Raw genomic sequence first — 24,363 nt, 5'->3', positions numbered from 1 at the left:
TTTCTATCCAACAAGAATCCCACTTTTTTTGTTATGTATTAACCCTTCAATGATAAGCATTAGCGCCCTCTATAAATACAAATTTCAAATTCCCTTTACCTGCCCAATATTTTTTTACCTCTTTGAGTATTTTGGGGGGAAATTATACCTATACCACTACCTACCTATGCGGCTCTTTTACCTCATACTACATATAGTCATTTATGAGTGCGTGTACATCCTAATAATAAGAAGAATGACCCGCCCGTTTAATAATATTGTGTGTAGTTTGAACTTAGTCTTTGAGTAGAAGTGATTGTGAGCAACAGGTATTATTATTCGTTCAGCAAACCGTTGTTTTGCGTGTTTTTTTGAGCTGTGGGTCGACGTGAAAAAGAAGAGAAACGAGGATTTCTAACTTCTCATTTGTGAACTCTATAACACTTTGCGATTGTATTGCTAGGTTCTGTGATTATTATCTAAACGTTCCTCCTCAAGAGTCTTTTGGGCCTTTCTTTATACGTAAGTAGTACATTTAATAATTGAATAAATAATTTGTGAAAAACGTTAGTATTCAAAAAGAAAAATGGTGAAAAAAGAGGAGAAGAGAAAAAGGAAAAGAAATATGTGGAGAGGTTTAAGAGGGGAATGGTAGAAAGAGAAATAAAATGGTAGAACCGAATTCCAACTGGTTATTATTATAATACCATGTAGTCGTCTCTCTCTCGCTGTAACCATATAATTAAACTTCATGGCTGGAAGGTGTAGGACACATTTAAATTTGTGGTCAGAAATTTGCCCTGGAGGCTCAGTAATTACTGTTTTTGTACATACATACATATATTGTGAAGAACGAGAGGAGAGGAGGGGGTTGTTTTTTCTCCCTTTTATTTGTTAACCACAGAGCGAATAATAATAATAAAAATATTAAAATGGGTAAACAAAAAGAGTGCTGAATCCCCATTCTCTCTTAAGGAATCCTTCACAGAGGGAATCTCTCATGTTTCATCATCAATATCCTCTTCACATCACAGACCCCCTACTAACGAGACTCTTTTGGAATTTGAAACTTGTATATCTATAAATATATATGCATATTGCACAGAAATTGTCGCCGGTAAAGGGGTGAACGAGGGTACATGTGCCCCACAGAAGTTACATCATTTAAATAGTGTCCCTGTTTTAGAGCAATATCCCCATTTAAATCGTGTACATCATCAATCAGTCTGGATTTCACTTTTATAATCATCCTTCTATGATTATTCATTCTCAAAAACTTTTGGGTAATAGTATAAAATTCACAGTTTACATAATATAAAGTGACCAACTGTCCTTTTTTGCGGGTTCAAATTCTCTTACTAAATCCTGTCCATGGGAATTTTGATTAAATTAATAAAATCTGCGGTTTTCTATGAGACAAAAAGTTGAAAATTATCTTAAAATAGTTGTATTTCTTCAGATAAAGAAAGATCTCAAAAAATATATAAATTCATTGATATTTTATCCTCAAACTTGCTCATTTCAAAGCGTTATTAACACTCTGCCCAACCCTTAAACCGATATTTATCCGACCACGTGTTAGAATGATTCAAAGTTCTCTTTTAACATCTTGTCCGGAGAGTATGGGAACTTTTTTTTAATGTTTGGTCATATTTAGGTGAAATAGTTCATGTTGAAAATCGACTTAAAATGAAATACAATTTTCTTTACAATATCAATAGTAAAGATTTATGAATAATTGGTTCTTAAATTAATGAATTTCAAACTATTAATCCCCCTCTTTCAAATTCATACTTATTCTTCCATAAATATCAATATGGTCAATACCAAAATATTCATACATTTATTTTTTTGTATAACACAAGTTTCTCCAAGCAGTCTGATGTATTCGACGAACCAATTTTTCAGATTTGATGCGAGTCCAGGTTTTGCAAATATGGTACAACTTTAGTTTTTATTCATTTCATTCATTTTCTTTTAATTATATAATGTAATATGTTTTACTGTGTGTAGGGTCTGAAGCAAAAATAAAATGTGAGCCCCTATTTTATAACATTAAAGTCCAGAGCCCAGGGCAACTGTCCCCAACGTCACCCTAATACCAACAGTTTTTTATCTAATCATATTTATATACAAAAATAAATTAATCTCAATTCATAGTAGTACTGACCGCCTCACAAACAGTCTAATTTATCTACCAAACAATTAAAGGGCAATTGGTGTACATCTATTACACGACGACGTTCAATCCCTAACATATAAATGTGCATTGCATTGGTTGTCAGCTGTCGATATTTCTACTTTCTCCCCTCATTTATTCGTGTTTTGAACGTTGCTCATTGGTTGATCAAATCTAATGAGCTATAGGAGTTAAGAGCTGTGAACAATTTTGGAGGGAAGAATTGTCTGATTTTGAGCCTTTATATTCTCTTTGTTGGAATAATAGTAATGACATAATACAAATAAAGGACAAGGGTAGAAGAAAAATTGACAGCTTGTTCAAGTATTTTCCAAAAAGTAGGAGAAAGAAACGTCTAAAATCAGTTAGTAATTACTTTAATCCTACGCCATTCTAATAGATCTGATTTCGGAATATTTTTCTATTTGTTTTTAAAGGAAAGGTTGTGAGATACAATAAATATCAAAGGACGTGTGATAAATAACTCAATCGCGTTGTAAAATTAAAGAAGACATAGGTCGACGAATTATAATTTGACTTTTACAACCAGAGGGATCAGAGGAGCCAAAAAGCAATAACAAACTTGTAAAATAGCACCCCTTAGAATAGACATACCCCTATAATCTACATAGTTTGGGTATTGTATTGAGGTGATTGTGTTCTGGACATACCTTAAACTACCAAGGAGTAGCAAATGTAGCAGCAACTAAAAAGAATTTTTGTCATCACCCGTTTATGACTATTTTTAACGAAAAAACATTGTATTTTTTTTCTCTCTGTTTCTCTATCCTTGTGATTCCACACTCAACAATACGAATGATAATAAACCCCTCTGTTATTTTTTTTTTTTTCCTTTTTGAAGAAAGATTTAAAAATAGATATAATTTCTTTTTGTATTCGTTGTTGCTGACGTTCGTCTTGACAAAAATATTCCTTGTTGTACATAGTAGGAACCAACTATTTTACCAAGATTAACTTTATCAAGATTCTCAAAAAGTACAAATTGTTAGAGAATGAGACTTTATATATTTATTTTAATTTTATAAATAATTATATCCCAATCTGCATTGGCTCGATCCTAGGTCTGAAGGCCTCCCAGTTCTTCCACACGTATTCCTACGACATGTCAGTCCACTCCTTCTCCTTGGCAGCCTTCAGGGCATTCACATGAGAGGTGGCATAGGCCTTCCTCTCGATGGCTCCCCAGATATCATAGTCAAAAGGGTTACAGACTAGTAAGAGGGAGGCCACATTGACCATTGCCAGAAGTTCTTAAAGTTGTCTTCACACAACTTGTGGCTTTTTTTGGCCTCTTGAGTAGTGTTGTGTTGATCCTTATTTTGTACTCAAGACTGTAATCCAGTTCAGTCCAAACGAATTATACAGTTCCGTGTTTCTAGCAACTTCATTTCTTCTTTTTTTTTATGAATAAGTTCTTGTACTGACAGTCCAAAGGGCAGACGCTCTTAAAGACTGGCTCCCAGGATTGACGGGCCCGTTTGTAAGACTGGACTGGACCAAATAAATAAGTACGGACAGTACCCGACTCTCAAGGCTCTTGTTGTCGTTCTCCAGCCTTTTAATCCTGCTAATGTGTCCTTTGGAGCAGGGGATGACGCGGAAGAACTCGTCATAACGCATTACCGTGTCAAGAAGCGCTAAGACACGATTTCTTTTGACCTCCATCTCAGTTGTCCTATGTCTTATGAATAAATTTGTTTGACAATAATTGTTTGTTGGAACTGCTTCATGTCAATGAAAGCTTTCCAAAGTTTCATTTCACGATTCGCTGTGACATACTATACCAATCATGTCTTGAATTACTCTCATAGTATGTGACCGTCAACAAAAAGCAAGTTAGAATGAGTTTTCACATCAAAAGGGAGTCTGGGTTAATTATTTTGAATGTACTTTTTGACGAATATTTATCGCTTATTTATATCAACAAGGAGCATTCTGATTTATCTACAAATTAAACTAAAAGATCACTCATTCAGAGTGTTTTCTCTCCCTTAATGCACTCAAAATCAATCCTATAAATATTAAGCAAGATTTTTATCTAAAACTTCCTTTTTTTAATTCTATCAAATAAAAGCAAATATATGATCCCGTCAACTCAAAAGGAACCTGGAATGATTTCCTCACAAAATTGAGTATAGACTTAATATATTTTTTTATTCTCCAACGAACAATGTAGGTCAAATACTTTCAATAAATCCAGGGGTGTCTGGTAGGAGAGGATGACTTTTTTTCAAAATCCACAGAAAAAATCTGATAATTACAATTTAAATTTTTATGAAAAAAATTTCAAAACTCCATTTGCTATTCACAAGATTTTTTTTTTTTTTTCATTGGAAAAAATTCAAATATTAAATATTTATTTTTTATTCTTCTGCATACTTTGCCTGAATGACCTTTTTTTACGATTATAAATCTTTCAAAAAAAAAAAATTCCCCTATTTAGCGTAAGATTTTTTTATCCTAACCAAAAAATTGTCTAGTAAAAAACCAAAATTTCTTAATTTTTTGGAGGATGCTACAGCCCCTCCATCCCATATCCTCGGGATACCCCTTAAATCTGTCTGAACCATCCTTTGGTAGGACTGCAAATTGCAAATGAAAGTAGGCATTGTAAATCGTCACAATGAAGTAATTAACAATTGATAGGTTTGATATGTATTGGAAAGGGGTCATATGATCTGAGCCTAACTAATTATCATAAATCAAATGAAGGTCGAAACCTATACTTAGTATTATTGTGTATCTCAACTCATCTCAGAAATTTGAACAAATAGCCTATAATTGTCCAAAATATGTCTTTGAAATATTGGGCAGTATTCAAAGTTGAGACTGAGATTTGTTCATGTGTACTCTTTAACTAATAGTTACCTTCAATTTGTATCCATAATGATTAGTCGGATTCATCCTTGGGAGACCTTGGTAATTGTACATAAATTATTAGCAACAAAATCATGCTCGCCATCACAACTCCTACCAGAAATTGAATAAAAAGTTTATAATTGATTGAAATATTGGGTTGCATGTATTGTATATATTTGGGGGGTTTCTTTTCGTTCAGGATAGTTTTTGTGTTAGCTCAACACATATACTAAATTACATACTATAGTTATTTTTTTCTTTTTCAGATTCCACGATGATTTAGAGTGAGTCTTAGACTACACATGTACCATGAGGGAAATCTTTCTTCTACTCCTGATTTTAATAGTAGAAATATCTTCAGATCAAGAAGGTAAGAACAGATTTATGGATTCATCTTTATAAAACCTAATAGGGACATTCTTAAAAAAATAATAAAGGTTCTGTAGATTTTTTATAAACAAATAGTGTCCATAGGGCCTACTATATATTTCCGAAATTTCACAGAAAGGCAGTCAAATGGTAGATATCTGCATTTACTCGTAGAGGAAGCCATCAAAGTTATTTATCAAAAGATGTAATAGCTTTTTTATACTAAACCGCCTTACCATAGTTTTGGTTCCCCGAATTTTCGATCGATTATAAATTATTACAGGCCATTTTGGTCCATATTGAGATCCGGCTCAACCACTCCATGGCCTTAATGGGATTCTTCTTCAGCCCCTTTTTTGCTGCTTTGGTCGTGTTTTTTTGTTAATTATAATACTGGAAGACCCATTTTCAGTACTTCTGTCCCGTGGGAGGAATGTTGTCGTCAAAGATTTCCAGACTATATGGCCCTGTCAATCCTCCCATCGATGTGGTGAGGTCGTCATTTCCCCTCTGCAGAGAAACAATCCCAAAACATAAGTTTCCAGCCCCATAATTGTTGGTAGAAAGTGTGTTTTTGTAGTTATACACCGTGTTTTTTCTTCGCCAAAACACTTTTTTTTTCTTCATATAATTAACTGTTACAATAAACCTACCATTAAAATGATAGACCGCTCTTTTTTTTTTGTTTGTCAAAAGGCAATCTAACAAAATCGGAAAGTGATCAAATAAATGATTTAAGTCCAAAAAGAAAATATTTTCGAAGCAATGCTTTGCTAACCAAAATTCAAAGTACAATAAGGATATTTATGTTTTGATGAAGATGAAAAAAAAAATAAAAGTTATTCCTAACGTAATCAATGACCGATTTTTCTTATTTTTTGAGGAGACGAACATTCCTAAATTAGAACCGACATACACAACACATTATACGAACAAAACATCCATTAGTTATTGTTTTATCAAGGGACTGTGAAAATCAGTTGCTGTTGTTGTTATTTGAACATTTCTCACTACTATTTGATCAATTAAGATAAACATTGTTTTTGAGGGATTCATATAAAGCCCTGAGGACAAAAAGGACATGAAACGCGAGAGATTTTCTACCGTATCTCCTTCCTTGTTCATCCAAAGATCATGTGTATGAAATCCTCACAACATCAATAAGTCCCTCTCCTCTTGCCTCTTAGTATAGATGAAAATAATATGATAATAAAAGAGGGCATCCATGTTTTTTGAAGTATCTACATGAATAGTTGTTTTCATTTTCATAAGCTGTTATCATATTCATTTATTATTAAAGAAAGAATATATAAACATTAAGTAATCATGGAAGGGGAAAAGTTAACAACTGTGGATTTGTTGTGGAGTTATATGTCTAAGTTCTTGTTGGACTCGGAGTAGAATTGAGGATCGACAATAGCAGTAATGTGTGTGTTTATTAACATCATCCCATAGCTGCTCAGAGCTAATTTAATGAAATGTCATCACAGCTAAGCTGCTCTCCTTCAAAAATTCTTCTCAAATTGTGAGGGTGCCCACGTTCATTTTCAATTTATTTTATAAATACATGTTATTTTCAAATATGCTGATTACTCTAGTGATGTCCAAATAATGCATAAACAATAAGCTAAATATGCAAATAAACATCAATAAAGTCTGATTGTTTTCCCGTAGAGTAATTTATCGGTAATGAAAAACAAAATAGATACACTTAACATTTATAGAGAAAAAAATGGATTGTAAAAACTTCAACAGCTTTGGTTGCAAGATGGATAGGATAAACAGGGTGAGGAACCTAAGAGACAGAGATAGATATCTTGTTTTGTAGTGAAATACTTAGAGAGTGTGTAATCAAGGTTGTTACTATGGGACTATTGCATTAATACAGATTTTCTACCTAAAAATGTAAATAAAAGTCGAAAATACAAAAAATGTCAATATAAGCCCAAAATGCAAATAAATCTTATTACAGAATTTGAACATGACTACTTCTATTTTTTTAAATATAACCACCATTTATTTAGGTACCTCTTTCAATTGATATAAAACAGTTATAATAAATTAACAAATATAAAGTACGAATAGAATCATTCTAATTAAATTAAAGGTGGAAACACAATTATATGGCATTACCTTTAAAAAAAACTTCAAAGACTCCTATGTGGGGAGGGGGAATAGGGGCGTAGGTATATTTTTTTGTAGGGCCCGTTGTTGGATTTTTTGACCATTTTGACAGAATGGTTTTTTTTTGATAAATTGACAATTTGACAAATATATATATATATATATTTTTTTTTACAACACAAAAACTTTTTAGAGTTAAGTTTGTTTGGATCCCAAAGTTGAACGAATATCCTTTTTTTTTTAAATTAAAATTGGAAAAAAATACTCTCTGGCCCCTATGATTCCATCACCACTGATTCCTGTTCATTGATTCATCTACCTCGAATTATTTATGTAGATCTTGATGTTAAGCTCTTAATATCCATTCTATTAAATTGAGAAAAGTCTCATAAAAGCTATATCTAAATCAAGTTGAGAAATCAATTATGAAAAAGCGATCAAGTGACAACTGTTTTGTCCGCTAGGGCTTTGGAGGGTTTCACTGATATTCATACTCTACAAATATATCCACAGCCTCCATGACTTATTTACCCTTTTAATTGAATTAATAACAAGTGGAATTCTGCGAAGGGAAGAAAAATTGTATACGTCACCAGGGGATATTATAAATGAACGTCATCCAACTCTAGTATCTCAAAAGCGAGGGAGACAAGAAAGTATTCTCGTAGCTAACCAATGAAATCCCTCAAGTACTAATGGGCACGTTTCGCCATTTTCTGATATAGCTTGAAGTCCAACATTTGGGAAGAATGGTGATATTGTGGCTAAGTAGCTCAACTAATTATTTTTCATCCTCGTACACGGAGCATCCGTCTACATTATTCACAAACAGATAGCCTGTGAGCAATTACTGATCAGTATGTAAAATATACAAAAATACTCCGATATTTTCTGAAGAACAATTACCCGTGTTTATTCGATTCGAAAATAATATATTTTCAACCTATCCCTATTTTTGAGCCTTTTTCTCTATTTTCGAAGTGGAGGTTGTGAGATTCAAGGTAGAATGCTTTGTGAGAGAGATCATTGATGATTACTTGACTAAATACCTCGCATTTTTTCTATATTTGTTTGCAAAAAAATAAAAATCGTTGTATGTAGGCCAAAGAAGTCATTCAAGGCCTTATATAATTTTCTCTTTGTGTCTACATAAATAGGGATTAAACATGCTAAGCGAAGTTGAGTGCAAATATTTGAGATGGATCCAATTGATGGAATGTGATCAGTTTTCATTTGAGATGTTAAATTATCCAAAAAAATGGAAAATCGAATACTGTATGATTAAAGTTTTGTAGAATAATAACCGATTTATTCAGTCTACGTCAAATAACAGAATAAATCAAGTGGTCAAGTTCCTCCTAAATTGAACCCATTTTGATCACATTTCAGCTTATCTTTGTACAAACAAAATAGTAGTAAAGATAAGATAGCACGACTTTTTGTTGCAATATATATTGTGAAATGTCTATGAACTATAATTCCTATAAAAGACTAATTTGCTTTGAAGCAGAATGAAGAAGTGGCAAAAAAATGCCTTCTTCGTGAGCCAAACCATCCATAGTCATAAAATAGGGGAGCACACCGTACGATTTTCGGAGGCATATCAGAATAAAATCGCAATAGATCATTTTCATATGACGTCAGTTTTTTGTTGTCGGTCAACCAAGTTGTATAAGAATAAAAGCTGAAAATAAAAACGCTAAAAAAACTATAATCTTTTTCCAGTTTTTTTTTTAATATGACGCACTCAGTATCAGCTATACACACTTATTGATTAACCTCATTTAAAGTCCCATTGAATATTTTTATATGTACAATTCTTCTTTTTTTTCATTTTTAATACTACGAATTGAACTATAGCTATACTGCCTGTTTTTAAAAATGAGTCCTCCTCAGACAATCAAACAGACAGAAAAACTTTGCTGTATCAAAATCAAAGATTAAAATTGAAAGAATAAGATGTTTGTCCAAAAATTATCCTATTTTTCTCGTCCTTAATCCATCAAAACAATTTTAATCGTATACATCAAGACAGTTCATTCTTTGATTTAATTCAAATATCCCTAACATCAACTAATAGTCAATTCAGGTGTTTAGTCTTTTTTGATTTTTAAAGCAAACTGATCCTTGAAATTCGTTCATCTTATGTAGTAAAAATATCCACTATGGGCCCCAAGATAGCATTGCACTGTCAAAATCAATTATGAATACAATTTGTGACGTCAGGGACAACTCGCTATCTGTACTATATTAACTGTTTACCTTTCACGTAATATTTTATTCCAAATATTTAATTTATTTGTTGCACGGATTGAATAGAATAAATATTTAAAAAGACCAGTATTTGAGTATATCTGTTAAACATTTCTTCTAGTGATGAAACATTTTTTTTTTTAAATCCCAATGCCTATTTTAGTAAAAATTTCCGATTCTTTAACACTTTAAATAATAGTTAACAATATAATTTTGCTGTATATTTTTGAGAATTACAATTGATTAAATTATACATAATAATCAACGTAATTAATAATTTAATTTTGATTATCATTGCATAGATTAAGATAAATTAAACTAATATAAATTTCATTTCAGTCTACTTTTAATGAAATAAATAATTAAACTAAATTTAATACGCTATTATATGCATTAAACTATAATTAGCAACAATATTTTCCATTTATACTTAGCAAACTAAAATTAAAAAACAAGACTGTTTGAAATAAAATAGCAATTCCTGCACCGACGGCAAGAGTTAATAGTAGGGATTCTCAACCTTTTTTTATAGTAAAGTACAACTTCTAAAATAATTATTTAACCCAAGTAAAACTGGTAAGCCAGCACAAAACATATTTAGCTTCAGTCACAGGTTGTATTTAGGATTATATTTTGGAGGGGAGGGGGGAATTGTTTAGAAAAAAAAATCCAAAAATTAAATTTTTTTAGTTTTTGGATAATTTAAATTTTTTCGAAAAAAATGTCGAAAATCCATAGCTATTCCCAAAAAAATTAGATTTTTTTGAGAAAAAAAATTAAATCTACTACTATTTGCAAATTAATTAAAGAATTTTTCGAAAAATAATTTCAAATATTAAATTTTTTGGAGAAAAATTTAAAACTCCAAAGATATTCACAGAAAATTCAATTCAATCTTAAACATTTTTTTTTTTTAAATCCTAAATTGTGGGGGGCTGCAGCCCCTTCAGCCCACCTCCTGCAGAAGTCCTTGAGTTATGTACCACTTGTAAAATATTATTTCAAGTATACCCTGGAGTGCCTCTAAGTACCCCATGGGGTACGCATACACCTTTTGAGAACCACTGGTTTAGAACACATTTGTGTTTAATATTTTTCGATATCTTTTTTTTTCCAAATATTGTTTGATAGTTAATTATTTTATAAATATATATACTAGCAAAGGGTGTTCGCGTTGCAGAGAATAGAAACAAAGAATGAAGGTAGAAGAAAAGAGAGGGAGGGATTTAGAAAGAAAGAGAGGGAAAGGGAATATGGGAGACGAAAGAGATATAAAAAGAGAGAAGGAGAATAAGGTTTTATTTAGATCAAAAATAACCTTTTAATGACCTTGGAGGCACCCAAAAAATGTGGTAGGAAAATACTTGGATATTTTACACGTCTACTTGCTAAATTTCAGACTGATATGTTCGCCCATTTTGGATTCCATAAGTGATAACACAAAAAACAGTTTTATAAATATACTAGCATTAGTACCGGACATTGCCCGGAGTAATTAGGTGTCGGCTAAATGACAAATGTTGCTTCTATAGTATAGAAGATAACTCCCGAAGAAATCCTTAGAACTACCCTACGTCTTTCATGAGCACACAAAACCACTCAATAGTTGTAATATATCAATACATACGTATTCTCGCCTCAAGAATGTAAGAATATTAATCGGAGAGTGAGAAAAAAACATTAATATGTTGGTATGACTGATGAGTACTTATGTCTTTAGAGCGGTCACTAATACAAACAAACAAAATTTATTTGAATTAAATATAACATGTTTATATTTAATTCAAGTCTTAACGTACTATCTAATTGAATATGAAATGATGATACACAAATGAGGCAAATAACAAAATCAAACAGAAACAGTGTTATTGTTATGCATGCACACACCTGCAATATTTTATTGATTCTTATTTCTTAAATCAAAAATGATATGTGGTTTATCAGGGATCACTATATACAGTGCACGCTCTACTCACGCTCGATGCTACATATATGCACCTGCTTGTAATATTTCATTAATACGACAACAGTCGTATTTTTTAGATCAAAATATGTGTATGATATGGAGCACCTTATATTGTAGAGTGTACCCGTAGCTCGTCTTCATAAATACAAAATTCAGATATGCGTACAGACAGACAAACTTTGCTTCATTAATATAGATATAAGATAAGACTAAAGTCTTAAATTCAGGTAGTTGTTTTCTCTATCTTGACAGAAATATTTCATAATATTTTTTTTTCATATCTTTGAAAAGTAGTAGATGGTAATACATAAGAATTAGAAAGAAGTAATCGGTAATTAAACTTCCTTTTCCAGGCTCGAAGTAATTCTCCCATCACTAATCTCTACATATTTTCCATCTATTTTCCTCTATGGAAGGTAAAAAGCTACACATATCTTCATATAGTGGGTATATTTACAATCAAAATCACGATAGTAATAATACGAATATCTATCTGGACAGGTAGTTTTTAAGGTAGAATGGGAAATTATATATTATTACATATTGAAGGCAGAAGAAGATATTTTTTCTCCCATTTTTTGTCTTGGAATTGGATGTACATAGTATAGAAAAAAGATCCAAAGAGTTTTTTTATATTTTTCACTTTCCCTGTGAGTGTTAAAATACTTTTTTTAGCCCTTAATGGACTCAATCCATAATAATTAATCCAATGTACATTTTAAAAAATGTATCAATTTGGGATAGATTTTTAAATTCTAAGTATTTTCTTGCGTGCGAGTTTATTTGTGGTTGATAATCTGAGCGGGTTTTTTTTAATGATGTTACCTTCATTCATTCCCGACAAAGACGAAACTTATCCGTGCTAGCCTCGCACTCATTTAATCCTAACCTTCGATTTTATCCTCCTTAAGTAGTTTGATAATTATTCAATAATAAGAGATTGAGTAAAAAGTGAGAAGAAACCATAGAATTTGTTGAATAGTTTAATTTATATAGCTGAGCAAAAAGTTTAAAAAAAGTATGCATAAATAGCAGTTTTTTATTAGAAAAGGAAAAACGGTTCTTGCGGGTGCTCTTTCTTTCTTTTTTTTTTCTTTTTTTTTCAATCTTCACTAAATTATTGTTGAGATAACTAACATCTCTCTCTCTCTCTCTCTAAATAAATAACTACCTACTTTTGTACAATATAACTAATATTGGAAATGCCTAAAAAAACAAATATTTTTGTATGTATTAACACACATCTCTAGGGTTATTTAAAAGACAGAAGATTCTCATTTTTAGAGAAGAAATACGTCCTATAATATATTGTCCAAAATTATAACATTATAGGCAGTATATTTTTATAAATAACTTTATTCCATAGTGTTATATGTCACGCTCCCACTCTATACTCGCGCTCACCCATATGCCAGCCCTAGTGATCTAATAAAAAGTACCTTCAGCTAATCCGCTCTCCTCCCAAACATTATTCAAATTGTTATGGTTACCATTAATGTTGTGTCGGTCCTTATTTTGTACCGAAGACCGCAGTCAAGTCAAGTCCCCCTTGTTGGTCCTTAAAGAATGTAAAATCCATCTCTCGTGACGTCATATAGTGTTTTTCCTTTTTTTTAAATTACTCAGTTAATGATAGAATAAATTATATGACTAAGTATTAATATGTTCACTTCGTTTTATATTACATTATTATGAGAAAATGAATATTTTTAGCAAGATATGTGCAATATTCTTAATATACGTATGTATATCTTATTTGTTTTAATAGCTCATCAATATTTGTATGAAAAATTCCAATTACTGACAGTTTAGGACCGTTCGTAAGATCAAATAAATTAGGACCGACACCACACTAGGTACATTCATATGATTTGTCGATTTTTTTATCATACAGGCGGGTCATACTTTCTGCAAATCTAATTAGGGACACTCTTTAGTGAGGATATTATACTGTAGATCTCCCCCGGCCCCCTATTTTTTTATTTTATCTCCACTTTTCTCAAAAGAGTCATTTTGAGGACCTTTCAACGGTTATTTTTGTCTTCAATGAACATACAATTTGAACCCATTCTTGACTACATTCAATGACTACTGTCTTTTATCTTCTTTTTTTTTTCTCTGTCTACCTTTATTCACCTCCTCCCAATTTCCTTATTTATTTGTGTCTTTAAAAAGAAGAAGTAAAAAGTGAAAGAAAGAAAAAACAAGAGAAGTAAAAAGAGAAAAGGCGGGAATTCATGTCTAAAAATGGAAGTTGATTCTTCTTCTTTTTTTTTTTTTTGTTATTATTACTATGGTTTAGTTAGGAAACCAAAATACAAAAATGAGGCATTGGGAATAACTTTTATATATTACTTCTTCGTTTCCTTGTTTATGGATCCCTTATACATACACACACACTACTTTGGATTTTTTTATGGCTTCCAAATGAGGAAGGGGGTATGGGAGAAAATTTTCTCCCCTTTGCTCTATCTACAGGGTATATCAAAGAAATCCGGGGATATTGTTCTATCTACTTTAAATTATAATGGTCATTTCTTAAAATTTATGCAAAAAAAACAAAAACTAATCAGCAGATGCAATCATTAAAAATATATCTCACTCAATGATGCCTCAGTTGGCCTCAATAACTGCCTCAATTTGTGTCCTGAACGGCCCTGAAAACTAAAATAGATTATATCTAAACTCCTCAAATATAGGACGGTGTAGTTGATTAGGGACTTTTTTAGATGGTGTGAAGACCTCTTTCAGGGGTGCCCGAGGAGGATGTAGCCCGAAATGCAAGTTGTTATGTCTTGAACAAGAAAAAATGATTGATTTGGAAGATAAAAAAATTTAAAGATCTCTTCTCTAAAAAAACAAAGGTCTTTTGATGTCATTCTTTGGTGCAGAAAAAGATTTTCAGTTTTTTTCAATCCCAAAAATCCAAGCTCTCCCCTGCCCCCCACAAAAAAAACATAATCATGCAGACACACATAGCTCAAGACAAAAGAATCCATCAGATTCAGGCTGATTGAGCTTAAGAAGTCAAATATCCTTAGACACACTCTCGTCGCAGTGTTCCTGGAGCAAATCCTGTTGATCCCTGTCATCTTTGAGACTTCAGCAAAGCTAATATCCTTCACCACAACAGTATTACCCCCCTTCTCCTCTGAAAATTTAATAGGCTTGAAATCTTCTGTTGTTGACTGGATGGAGGTGTTTTAGCTAATCAGTGAAACTTTTGTACGTATATTTCACCATAAAAAAACATTGCAAATAGAAAAATGTATTTGATGGGGTTGTGACTTATGTGAAGTATAAATACCACGACAAAGAATAATGGATTTACACCTCAAAGCTTAATTGTCCATTTTTGCCACTCAAAACTGTACAAAACATGAGGACATTGAGGTCGAGAATGGAGGAGGGCTACATGGAGGCAGGCCGGAAGTCAGCCATATTCTTGCTGCATAATTTTTGGTTCTTCTGGTCTGTATGGGAATGGGCATCTTGTTCAAGGATAACCAGTCCTTCTCCTGAGCTCCTGGAAGTGCATGAGGAAACTCAATGACAGGACGATCACTTACCCAACGATTTCCCAGAGGTGATTCTCAATTGAGATGGACGTGGACAGGTCCACCATTAAGTAAGGAATCAAAGGGTGTACGATCAAGTCATTAGTGAGACCAAGAAAATAAGCATTATAAGAAAGACTAAAGTTTTAGCTGTCAAATCATTCATTGATTCTTTTTTAAATTCATTTCCCGCCACTCTGTATATTAATAGTAATTAATACTTCCATTTAAAGTATATCTATCTACACCATCTAACTCCCTTTTTTCTCTCAAGAAATGAGGTCAATCCATTGATTCTGACGCATCGTGCCAAATGAGAGAAATCCACAGAAAGGACGACTCCCCTAATCATCATGATTATGTCAGTTCCAGGACTTTGTAATATCTTTGTACATATTGCCATCATCATTACATTCACTACATGTCGTTGTCACAACCACAGAACAAAATAAATAAAATTATCCAATAAACAAAACATGTTGTTTATTGTTATGATTTGGGTCTTTTGTCAGCAGAGACAATCCTGTGTGGGTGGGTGGAGGATTCGAATCGTGGTGGTGGTGGTGTTGGTAAAACATACAATCATTTATCCATATATGTATGTAAATCCCCTTGTCTTTAATATGAGTCATAAAAAATAAGGGGGGGGGGCCAAAAACACAAAACAATGAGTTTATCTAATAAGGGGTTTGTTCAACCCCTTCTCTCTGTTTATTGAATACAAAAGTATTAATATGGGGAGTAGGGCGGTTTCTTTTTCATGTTTTTATGAATTTCGATTACAGGTAATGCCTTGGGAAGTACTATTTAGGACTAAAGACTGAAGTCCCGTCTAGTACAGTATCGTTTCAGTCCATTTCGTTCCTGCACATCAGTCATAAAAACTTATAAAGATCCATCCTTGACGACGTTACTCAACTTTATTTCTTATTTTTGTAATCATTCTAGTCCTGACAGTCCAAAGGACCGGTCCAAATATTAGCCTGGCCCGAATAAATAAGAACTGCCACAACACTAATGACAGCTACTGGGGAAGTAATGTCAGTTGCTGAGAAATACCACGGATGCAAAAGCTCATTATTCGAGGACAGTGACTCCTAACTGGGGCTCCTCACAGAGTTGTGTAGGGCTCCTAGATGTTATCAAAAAAATTATATACCCAAGCATATTATAATATCCCTAGATAACCCCCCTAAATACATCCTACGAATCAACACTAAGATCTCAAGAAAATATAAATAGTTTACAGTCACCTTGAATCCATTATATTTCAACATTCTTCTTCACCTTCAATCATATCTGCTGATAAATGTATGAAATCATTTTCTTTATGGATTTTAAGCATATCGTTGATGAACCTTTCAATGTTTAAGTTTCGTTATTTAGGCTATATTAGGCTGCCAGTTCTAGAATGTTCCACCGTTCTTTCTAATATATTGTATAAATGCAGATAAAGTCAGACGAAACGAGAAAGAGTTGAAAACAAAGTTTGAAGAAATAATGAAAACAATTTAAAAGAAAGTAATATATTATTGTTGCATGTAAAAATAAATAACGAGATTTTGATATTTTGTTACAAATCTTCCCTGACGTAACGCCAATATCATAAGGTCTTGGGATAAATCCCTAGGATTAGGATCTCTAGACCCAAGTATTTATTATCGTTAAATTACACTATGCAACAAAATTAAACTCTTGGAGTACCCACAGGCTGAACCCCATATTTATTATTGTTATTTAAGCCATAAAACACGAAAATGACCATTAAAACTTTCAACCTCAACAGCCTTTTATATCAAGCTTATACCATAAACTGGTTCAGTGCCATATTTCGACTTAAAAGAACTAGATAGATGAAAATCGAAGTAAATAAAAAATTCATACAAACATTTCAGAATTTGAAAAATGAATTATTTTTTACTTTATTTCGATTACAATTAATAAAAAATGTATATTACCACCAATGGTTTATATTATAGTTGCAGTTATAGAATGAACCTTATATTTTAATTTAAAAAAAGTCAATTTTGATTGATTTTTGGTCAATTTAGTATTTGTTAAGAAATGTAATGTAACAAGTTGTTTAGGTTGCGTTGAATATACATTATTATAATACTCCCGGGGGGAAGAATTTAATTGCTTATAAGTTTATAACTCACTATATAATTAATAATTTAGATTTAAGTGAATTAAAGCAAGTTTATAGATATACTTCATATTCATAATAATTGATTAGTATTACCCTATTTATTAATTATATAGTTAGTTATATAAAAAAATTACGCCTAGGGGCTTCGAAGTGATGAAAAGTGTGGGGAATCACTGTACGTTTTTAACTCTTGGTTAGTGGACTGGGATAATCTATTGACCAAGATTTATAAAAACTCGTCTGATTTTATTATCTGTCATAACGTTTGCAACTTTTATTCTTTTTGCACTATTCATCCAGTTAACTTAGTATAAATGGTGAAAACATGGTGTAGTTATTTATGGAGTAATACAGGGCACCTACCCCATCTTACTTTCACCCCCAAGCGGGCATCACTCCGGTCTTTTTACTCCCTAGTATCACACTCTTCGAGCCATCTACCCACTGAAACCTTTACCCCCATCCTTTTTAATCACCATTTTATGGTTGTCAAAAGAAGGCTACTTTTGATTTTGAATCTGAAAGTAATTACTAATTAGGAAACACAATTTGTTATCTTTACCTAAATAAACCCAAACGATGGTTTTATATTTTTGTTCACATTTTGACGTGTCTGTGACAAACCAACTCTGAGCAATTTAGCCAAAAGCAATAAGTTTTAACCCTACCTAGTCTCTATTACATACAAATTTTATACTTGTATAATTTTGACACAAATTTGACCTTTTTTAACTGCTGAACCCCGTATCTGGCCATTAGGACAGTTGTACCATTGCCTCAGCCGACAAAGTTGAAGGGAGGTGTCTGCCCCTGTTTGTTTGATTTGAGAGGTCAAGGTAACACAAAATGTACAAAAATCATAATCGACCATAACTTTAGAACAAATTCAGATACATAACTCAATGTGATTTAAAGTGGAGGTTTTGCACTCTAACGTGTGCCAATCTAGTTAAACATTGCATTCAATGACAATATAAACAAAAGAAAAGAAAAAACAGAGGCAAAAACAGTTCAGTTTCGTTCCGGCGGTAAAATATCTAATAGTTAATTTTTTTACCAACAAATAACTTTTCGGCATGCGTCGTAATCGAAATTTGAAAATAGTTGAAAGCACAAACCACCCTAATAACTACGAAATAAGTAGTAACGTCGTTACATACATAATACATAAAACCTTGTGGTGTACAAATCATGGAAGAAGGGATTATGAAATATTATGGTTCTCCGCCCTTCTCTCTTGTAAAACTATATATAAAACCATTTCTTACACCTGTTAAAGATATCAAAAATAAAAAAAAAGGTTTATCAATATTGTTGCTCTTTTCCTAGTCATTATTATTAATAAAAGTGTGGTGTTTTTTTATTTATACTGCTGTCTGTTCCATCCTAGACAAATATATATGCGTAATCTCTATAATTATACAGAGTGAGGCAAGATATATTTTCTTTTATAAATAAAAAAGGTTATATTTATTATTTCATAGTTAATTCACAATTTTAAAAATCATATCCGATAGTAGACCATACAACAAATAGACCAAACTTCGTTATTATTTCGTTTATATCTTTAATTACTTTTCATTGAGAAGTTTTTGATGAATACTTATTTTATACAAAAGGATATACCAATTAATTAGTGACATATCTTATCTTATAGTTGTGGATGATTAGTTGGTTAAAAAATTAGTTATTAGTGATTTTGCAATAGTCATAAAAATGTTTGATTTTCCAGAATAAATCCGGTTCAAATAACTGAATTTGTACAAGCTTCTCTAATTTGTTATTCTTGCATAGCACCGGATCTGATGATGTTATTTTTAGCTCTCTAGTATAAGTTATTCTGGAGTTATTAGCCTTCAAATAATTTTTACAAATTTCAAATTATGAAAATGAACTTTTGTAGATTAGAAATTGAATCAATTTCTTGATTTTCATGAATCGTACCAATCAAAATGTTGGGTCTAAATTGCAATTATTTTAATTTTATAAAATATTTTGTCAAACTATTTTTGGACGACAAACGTACGTTCCTCGCCACTCCAACACATAAGAGTAACTAATTTTATTTCTTCGAAAATTTTAATTTTAAAATCTTGTCTCTAGAATGAAACTACGCCCCCCCCAAGCAACTATTTCCTCAACCTAGTTCCACTGCGTTTTAAATAAGGAAGTAGCCTGTCAACACAAAATCAAACTAGAATTATTTTTCTCGAAATAGACTCTGAATTTTATATTATTGTATTCCTCCACAAAATTATCTTTCATTTATATCAATAAATTTTACTGATTACTCCTTTGAAAACGCATCAAATTGCAAATTAAAGTAGCAAATAGGTATCCTCACAGTTACCGAATTAGGTATTGATATATTGTGGATGTCTTTGAAAGGCCATATGATTGGAGGCCTACAAAAAGTTCCATAAATAAAATGGAGGTTCTAACTATACTAAACATTCTTCTGGTCATCTCATCTAAAAAAATTGAAAGAAAATATATCATTGAATTCATATGACCATGAATATTTTGCTGTATGTATGTGAGCATGTAGGATTTAAAAAAATAAATTTGACATATTTCTTCAATATTATTTTTTTGTGAACTCAACAAATATATTGTGAGATGTATTTTTAATCTTTCAGAGGCCCGATTCAAACGAAAAAGTAGTGAATATTTGACGGCATATGCCTGCGAATCCAAACATCTTAACATATCCTGTCCAGAAAATTCTTATTTGGATATCATACGTGCCAACTATGGTCGATTCTCCATTACTGTGTGCAATGACGGAGGAAACACAGCCTGGAGCGTGAATTGCTTATCTCCACGAACCCTTCGGGTCATCAATGCGAGGTAACGAGAAATGAGATTAACTGTTAAGTTAGTTATTATTGTTAATGTTTCGTACATTTTATTTTATTTTTAGATGTGGTAACAAGAGATACTGTGAGGTCCCTGTAGACTCTGCCATATTCGGGGATCCATGCCCAGGAACCTTTAAATATATTGAGGTGCAATATCAATGCTCAAAAGGTATAATACTAATAGTCGATTTTGAACTATTTTTGAAATACTAATAAAATGATTTATTTTTATTTTTTATAGAACTTCCTGCATTGACCTCCACTTCAAAACCTAAGCCCAGTTGGTTCCCTCTAAGTGCTCCAGACTCTTGGTCCACCATTAATAACCATCTCAGTGGAATCACTGAGGCACATCTTGAAATATCTCAAGATGATGAAGGAGTCAACAGCAAGGATGATTCCTCTGAATCACAAGTTCCGTCCTTGAAGTCTGGTGCAATTGGATTATCAACCACAACCTCTACTACTACTACAACCATGATACCTCCTCCACCCATCAAAACGAAGAAGAACAAAATTACTGAAGAAAAGGCGATGCAGGTTGTACCAAACTTTACTCGGTTTTGTCCTCCAACACATGCGCGAGGTCTCTTTTGGAATTGGACGAGTGCGGTAAGTAAATAATTATCTTTTTATTAGATGTAGTTCAGTTCTTAATAGAAATCATCTTATTTACCTCGACATAGGGCGAAACCTCAGTTATTCAATGTCCACCCGGAAGTACTGGATTTGCCAAATGGTACTGTGAGTCTAGACCACCAACAGTGGGCTGGGCAACTCCCACTCCCTCTTTGGCAGAATGTAGATCCCTTTGGTCAGGTGACTTGGATAGTCAACTCCGACAAGGAGCTTCTGTTGTTAAAATAGGTCATGACCTTTCCGAGTTTTCTGGACTTGGCTCCATGTTTGGACCAGATATACTTTTGTCATCCAAAATGTTAAAACATATGGCTGAAAGGACTCAGTTTGATCTTCAGGTAATATATAATAATTTAAAAAGCATGCACGAACGATTTCTGCAATAATTTTATTCAACATTTTTAGAGGACATTGGATCCAAGAGATAAAGAGGCCCTTGTCACCCAATTAGTACAAAGCGTTGTAAAAACTGGGAGTAATCTCCTTGATTACAAAAACCTTCAAAGTTGGAGGGATCTGGATAGAGAGGATGTCGAAAGATCCATATCTGCACTAATGATGGGAATTGAAGATAATGCATATCTCTTGGCAAGTTCAGTGACATCAGAAAAAATCATTATCAAACCAACGAGGCATCTATGTAAGTTAATTGACTTGTTTTGTCGTTTAAAAAACTGAACCATGTTCTCTTTTATTCCTAGTGCTTTCTATTCGCGTAATGCAATCTCGGAATGCTCTTCATCAAAGATTTCCGTCTGTTGAAACTGTTGAGGCTGATACCATTGGTGCACAACTAGGTAATTCCATTGATCTAAGTTCCGACTCACTCCTTCATAGTGGTCTTCAAAACGGTGCTGTTCGCGTCATTTTTGCCATGTATGATGGCGTTGAACGGGTTTTGAGGCCTATTCATGATCCTAGAAGAGGTGTTCGATTCCTCAATTCTCGAGTATTGAGTGCATCTCTTGGAAGAACCGGAAGTTCTAAATCTAGGAGCTACGTTCCCCTATCCACGCCTGTCTATATCACCTTTAAACATCTGCGATTGGAAAATGTGTCGGATCCTGAGTGCGTATTTTGGGACTACACGAATAATAATTGGAGTAATGATGGATGCATCATTTCTGTCACAAATGAGTCGCATACAATTTGTAACTGTGATCATTTAACTCATTTTGGTCTCTTTATGAGAGATGATCACCTCTCTGGTGCATACCCACTTCTCAAAAAGAGTCAGGAGTCAGTCTATTCCAATGACAATGAATTCCATACTAATATAACGGTCATTATTGCTGCAGCCATTTCATCAATATCTGTTCTGTTTCTCCTTTTGGTCGCTGTTTTAATCTGGCGAAAGTACCATGTGTCTCGTCAGTGTCGAACCGCTCTTGAGAACTCAGGTCTTCCATGCTTTCATAAGAAAGGAAATAAGGATCCCGACTCGGATAAAACACGGGATAGAGGAAATTTTTATACGGTTAATCCAAAATTAAATGTTTCTACGGGTAATAACACTGCCACCTCAAATCCGGCTGGTAATAAACATGATGAAGCTCAAATATTTTTTGAGCACATGATTGCCATGCAAAAAAATCCTCCTACATCAAATGCTTCGAAAAAGAACTCATCGGGTGAATTAAATAACAAACAATCCAACATCTCCGGATCTCAAACCATCCTCAACCAAGCTCAACCTCATGAACTACTTTCAAATCGTGCCAAATCCCCGATTAATCATATCTACATGGAAATTGAGGACAATCCTCAGCTGCCAGCACAACAACAGCAGCAACAACAAATTGTATATGAGCCATTAAGCGATACTTATATGATGTCAACCATAAGTGATCTCAGTGAGGATGTAAGTAACCACTATGTCGATGGAACAAGTGGACAATCCTCCTCTCGCGAATGTCGCCCACTCATACGAAGAGGAAATTTCATGACTGGAGAGAGAAATCTTCTCCATACAATAAGTGGTGTACTCCACTCACAAAGTGTTCGCCTACCTCCAAATACCTCCTCCGCCTCCTCCATGAACTCACAAAATAATCCTGCTCGACGGTCCATGTTCACTAAGTCCTCAGTTGTACCCAACAACTCCGATGGAAGAAGAACCAGAGATGAGGAAGAAATCCCAGTGCAAGTTACTACAATGAATGGGAATCAATTTGTGTGTCTCAATATCAATGAGGGGAACACAACTATTGGACGTCCTGGAGTTGTTCAGCCCCCTGCTCATAGCCAACAACTTCGAGGCTTAGCCACTATGCCTCGAATGCAATATGCCCATCCCCTTTCAGATAATTAGCCATGATACTACATTATCGCTACATTTTCAATGTCATCTAGTCAAACTCCATTTTTCTTTCAGCTGTTCAAGCCCCTATCGTATCCTCATAATATGTATAATTAATCAATTAGTAGGATATTTTTATTATTTAATTAATTTGTTAAAAGATTACATAAAATCATATATATTTATCATGTTTCAATACTATTGTAAACCATTGACCTCTTTCAGTTGAAATACATTCATATTATGTACACAAGAAAATAAATAGAGTAAGACCCTTTTTAAAACTCCTGAGCCCTGACAAATCCAATTTAAATGCAAAGATTTCTCTATTCATATAAATAGGAAATCAATATGCATCTATTTCCTTGCTATGGACGTAATCGAATTCCATAAGAATATCCATTGATACATTTGAATCCCCCTTTTGATAACAGGGATTTGGTTATCCTATTAAGTAAAAGGTTTTATGCATAATTTAACATAAAAAAACGCCTCGAGAAAAGGATGGCATACAAGGGGCAACTGAAAAATATCTACAAATCTACAAGTTTGTCGACTCCTAATTACTCCGGACAATGCCGAGTACGATCGCTATGGACTTTATATCATAATTATGTAGTTGAAAAGAGCTCAAAAGAAATATGAGGACTCGAACTTGGTTCGATTTGTACGTGCAGATTAAAAACCTTTTCCCACTTCTCCTGTATGTACCCAAATCATTATTATATCTCTCAACCTTTCCTCCGAAAAGAGAAAATAAATAAATACCCCAAATCACTTGGTAGTTAGACAAATTTTTTCAATAGTTGAACCATTCTCTAATTAATAGTGTGAGAAATTTTATTCAACATGTCATTCCGTTTATTATTTATATGTAACCGCTTCTCCGAAAAGAAACAGAAAAAAGGCCCGAAATCAGGAGGTATTCTTCCCTACTATGGAACTATTATTTTTCAATGAATGGGAATTGTTCACAGCTTAACAAGAAATAATTCAAATTCGACAAATCAACGTTCAAAACACTAATTAAGAGTGGGAAAAGCAGAAACATCGACAGTTGACGACAAAATAGAGTGTAAATTTCGTTATATTAACAGAATATCATTTG

The 24,363-nt window shown here is 33.0% G+C and overlaps 1 protein-coding gene across 1 annotated transcript; it reads left to right on the top strand.

Annotated features, from left to right (window-relative positions):
• Nucleotides 1–265: 265 nt before the first annotated feature.
• Nucleotides 266–23,517, top strand: LOC121116185 (latrophilin Cirl). Its single transcript, XM_040710425.2, has 8 exons — nt 266–501; nt 5,305–5,408; nt 20,096–20,306; nt 20,380–20,486; nt 20,559–20,929; nt 21,004–21,294; nt 21,362–21,596; nt 21,658–23,517. Exons 2-8 carry the CDS (start codon nt 5,348–5,350, stop codon nt 23,265–23,267), a joined length of 2,886 nt encoding a protein of 961 aa, XP_040566359.1. The 5' UTR covers nt 266–501; nt 5,305–5,347; the 3' UTR covers nt 23,268–23,517.
• Nucleotides 23,518–24,363: the final 846 nt, after the last annotated feature.

The sequence above is a fragment of the Lepeophtheirus salmonis genome, chromosome 4, assembly GCF_016086655.4.
Source record: "Lepeophtheirus salmonis chromosome 4, UVic_Lsal_1.4, whole genome shotgun sequence".
NCBI classification, from domain to species: domain Eukaryota; kingdom Metazoa; phylum Arthropoda; class Copepoda; order Siphonostomatoida; family Caligidae; genus Lepeophtheirus; species Lepeophtheirus salmonis.
The sequence above is the reverse complement of the archived record's forward strand: the minus strand, read 5'-3'. Positions and strand labels throughout refer to the sequence as shown.

Coding starts and splice junctions, on each gene's coding strand:
- LOC121116185 (XM_040710425.2), top strand. CDS start 5,348: ATGAGGGAAATCTTTCTTCTACTCCTGATTTTAATAGTAGAAATATCT. Junction 20,307..20,379: donor CTTCGGGTCATCAATGCGAG/GTAACGAGAAAT, acceptor TTTTATTTTTAG/ATGTGGTAACAAGAGATACT. Junction 20,487..20,558: donor GCAATATCAATGCTCAAAAG/GTATAATACTAA, acceptor TATTTTTTATAG/AACTTCCTGCATTGACCTCC.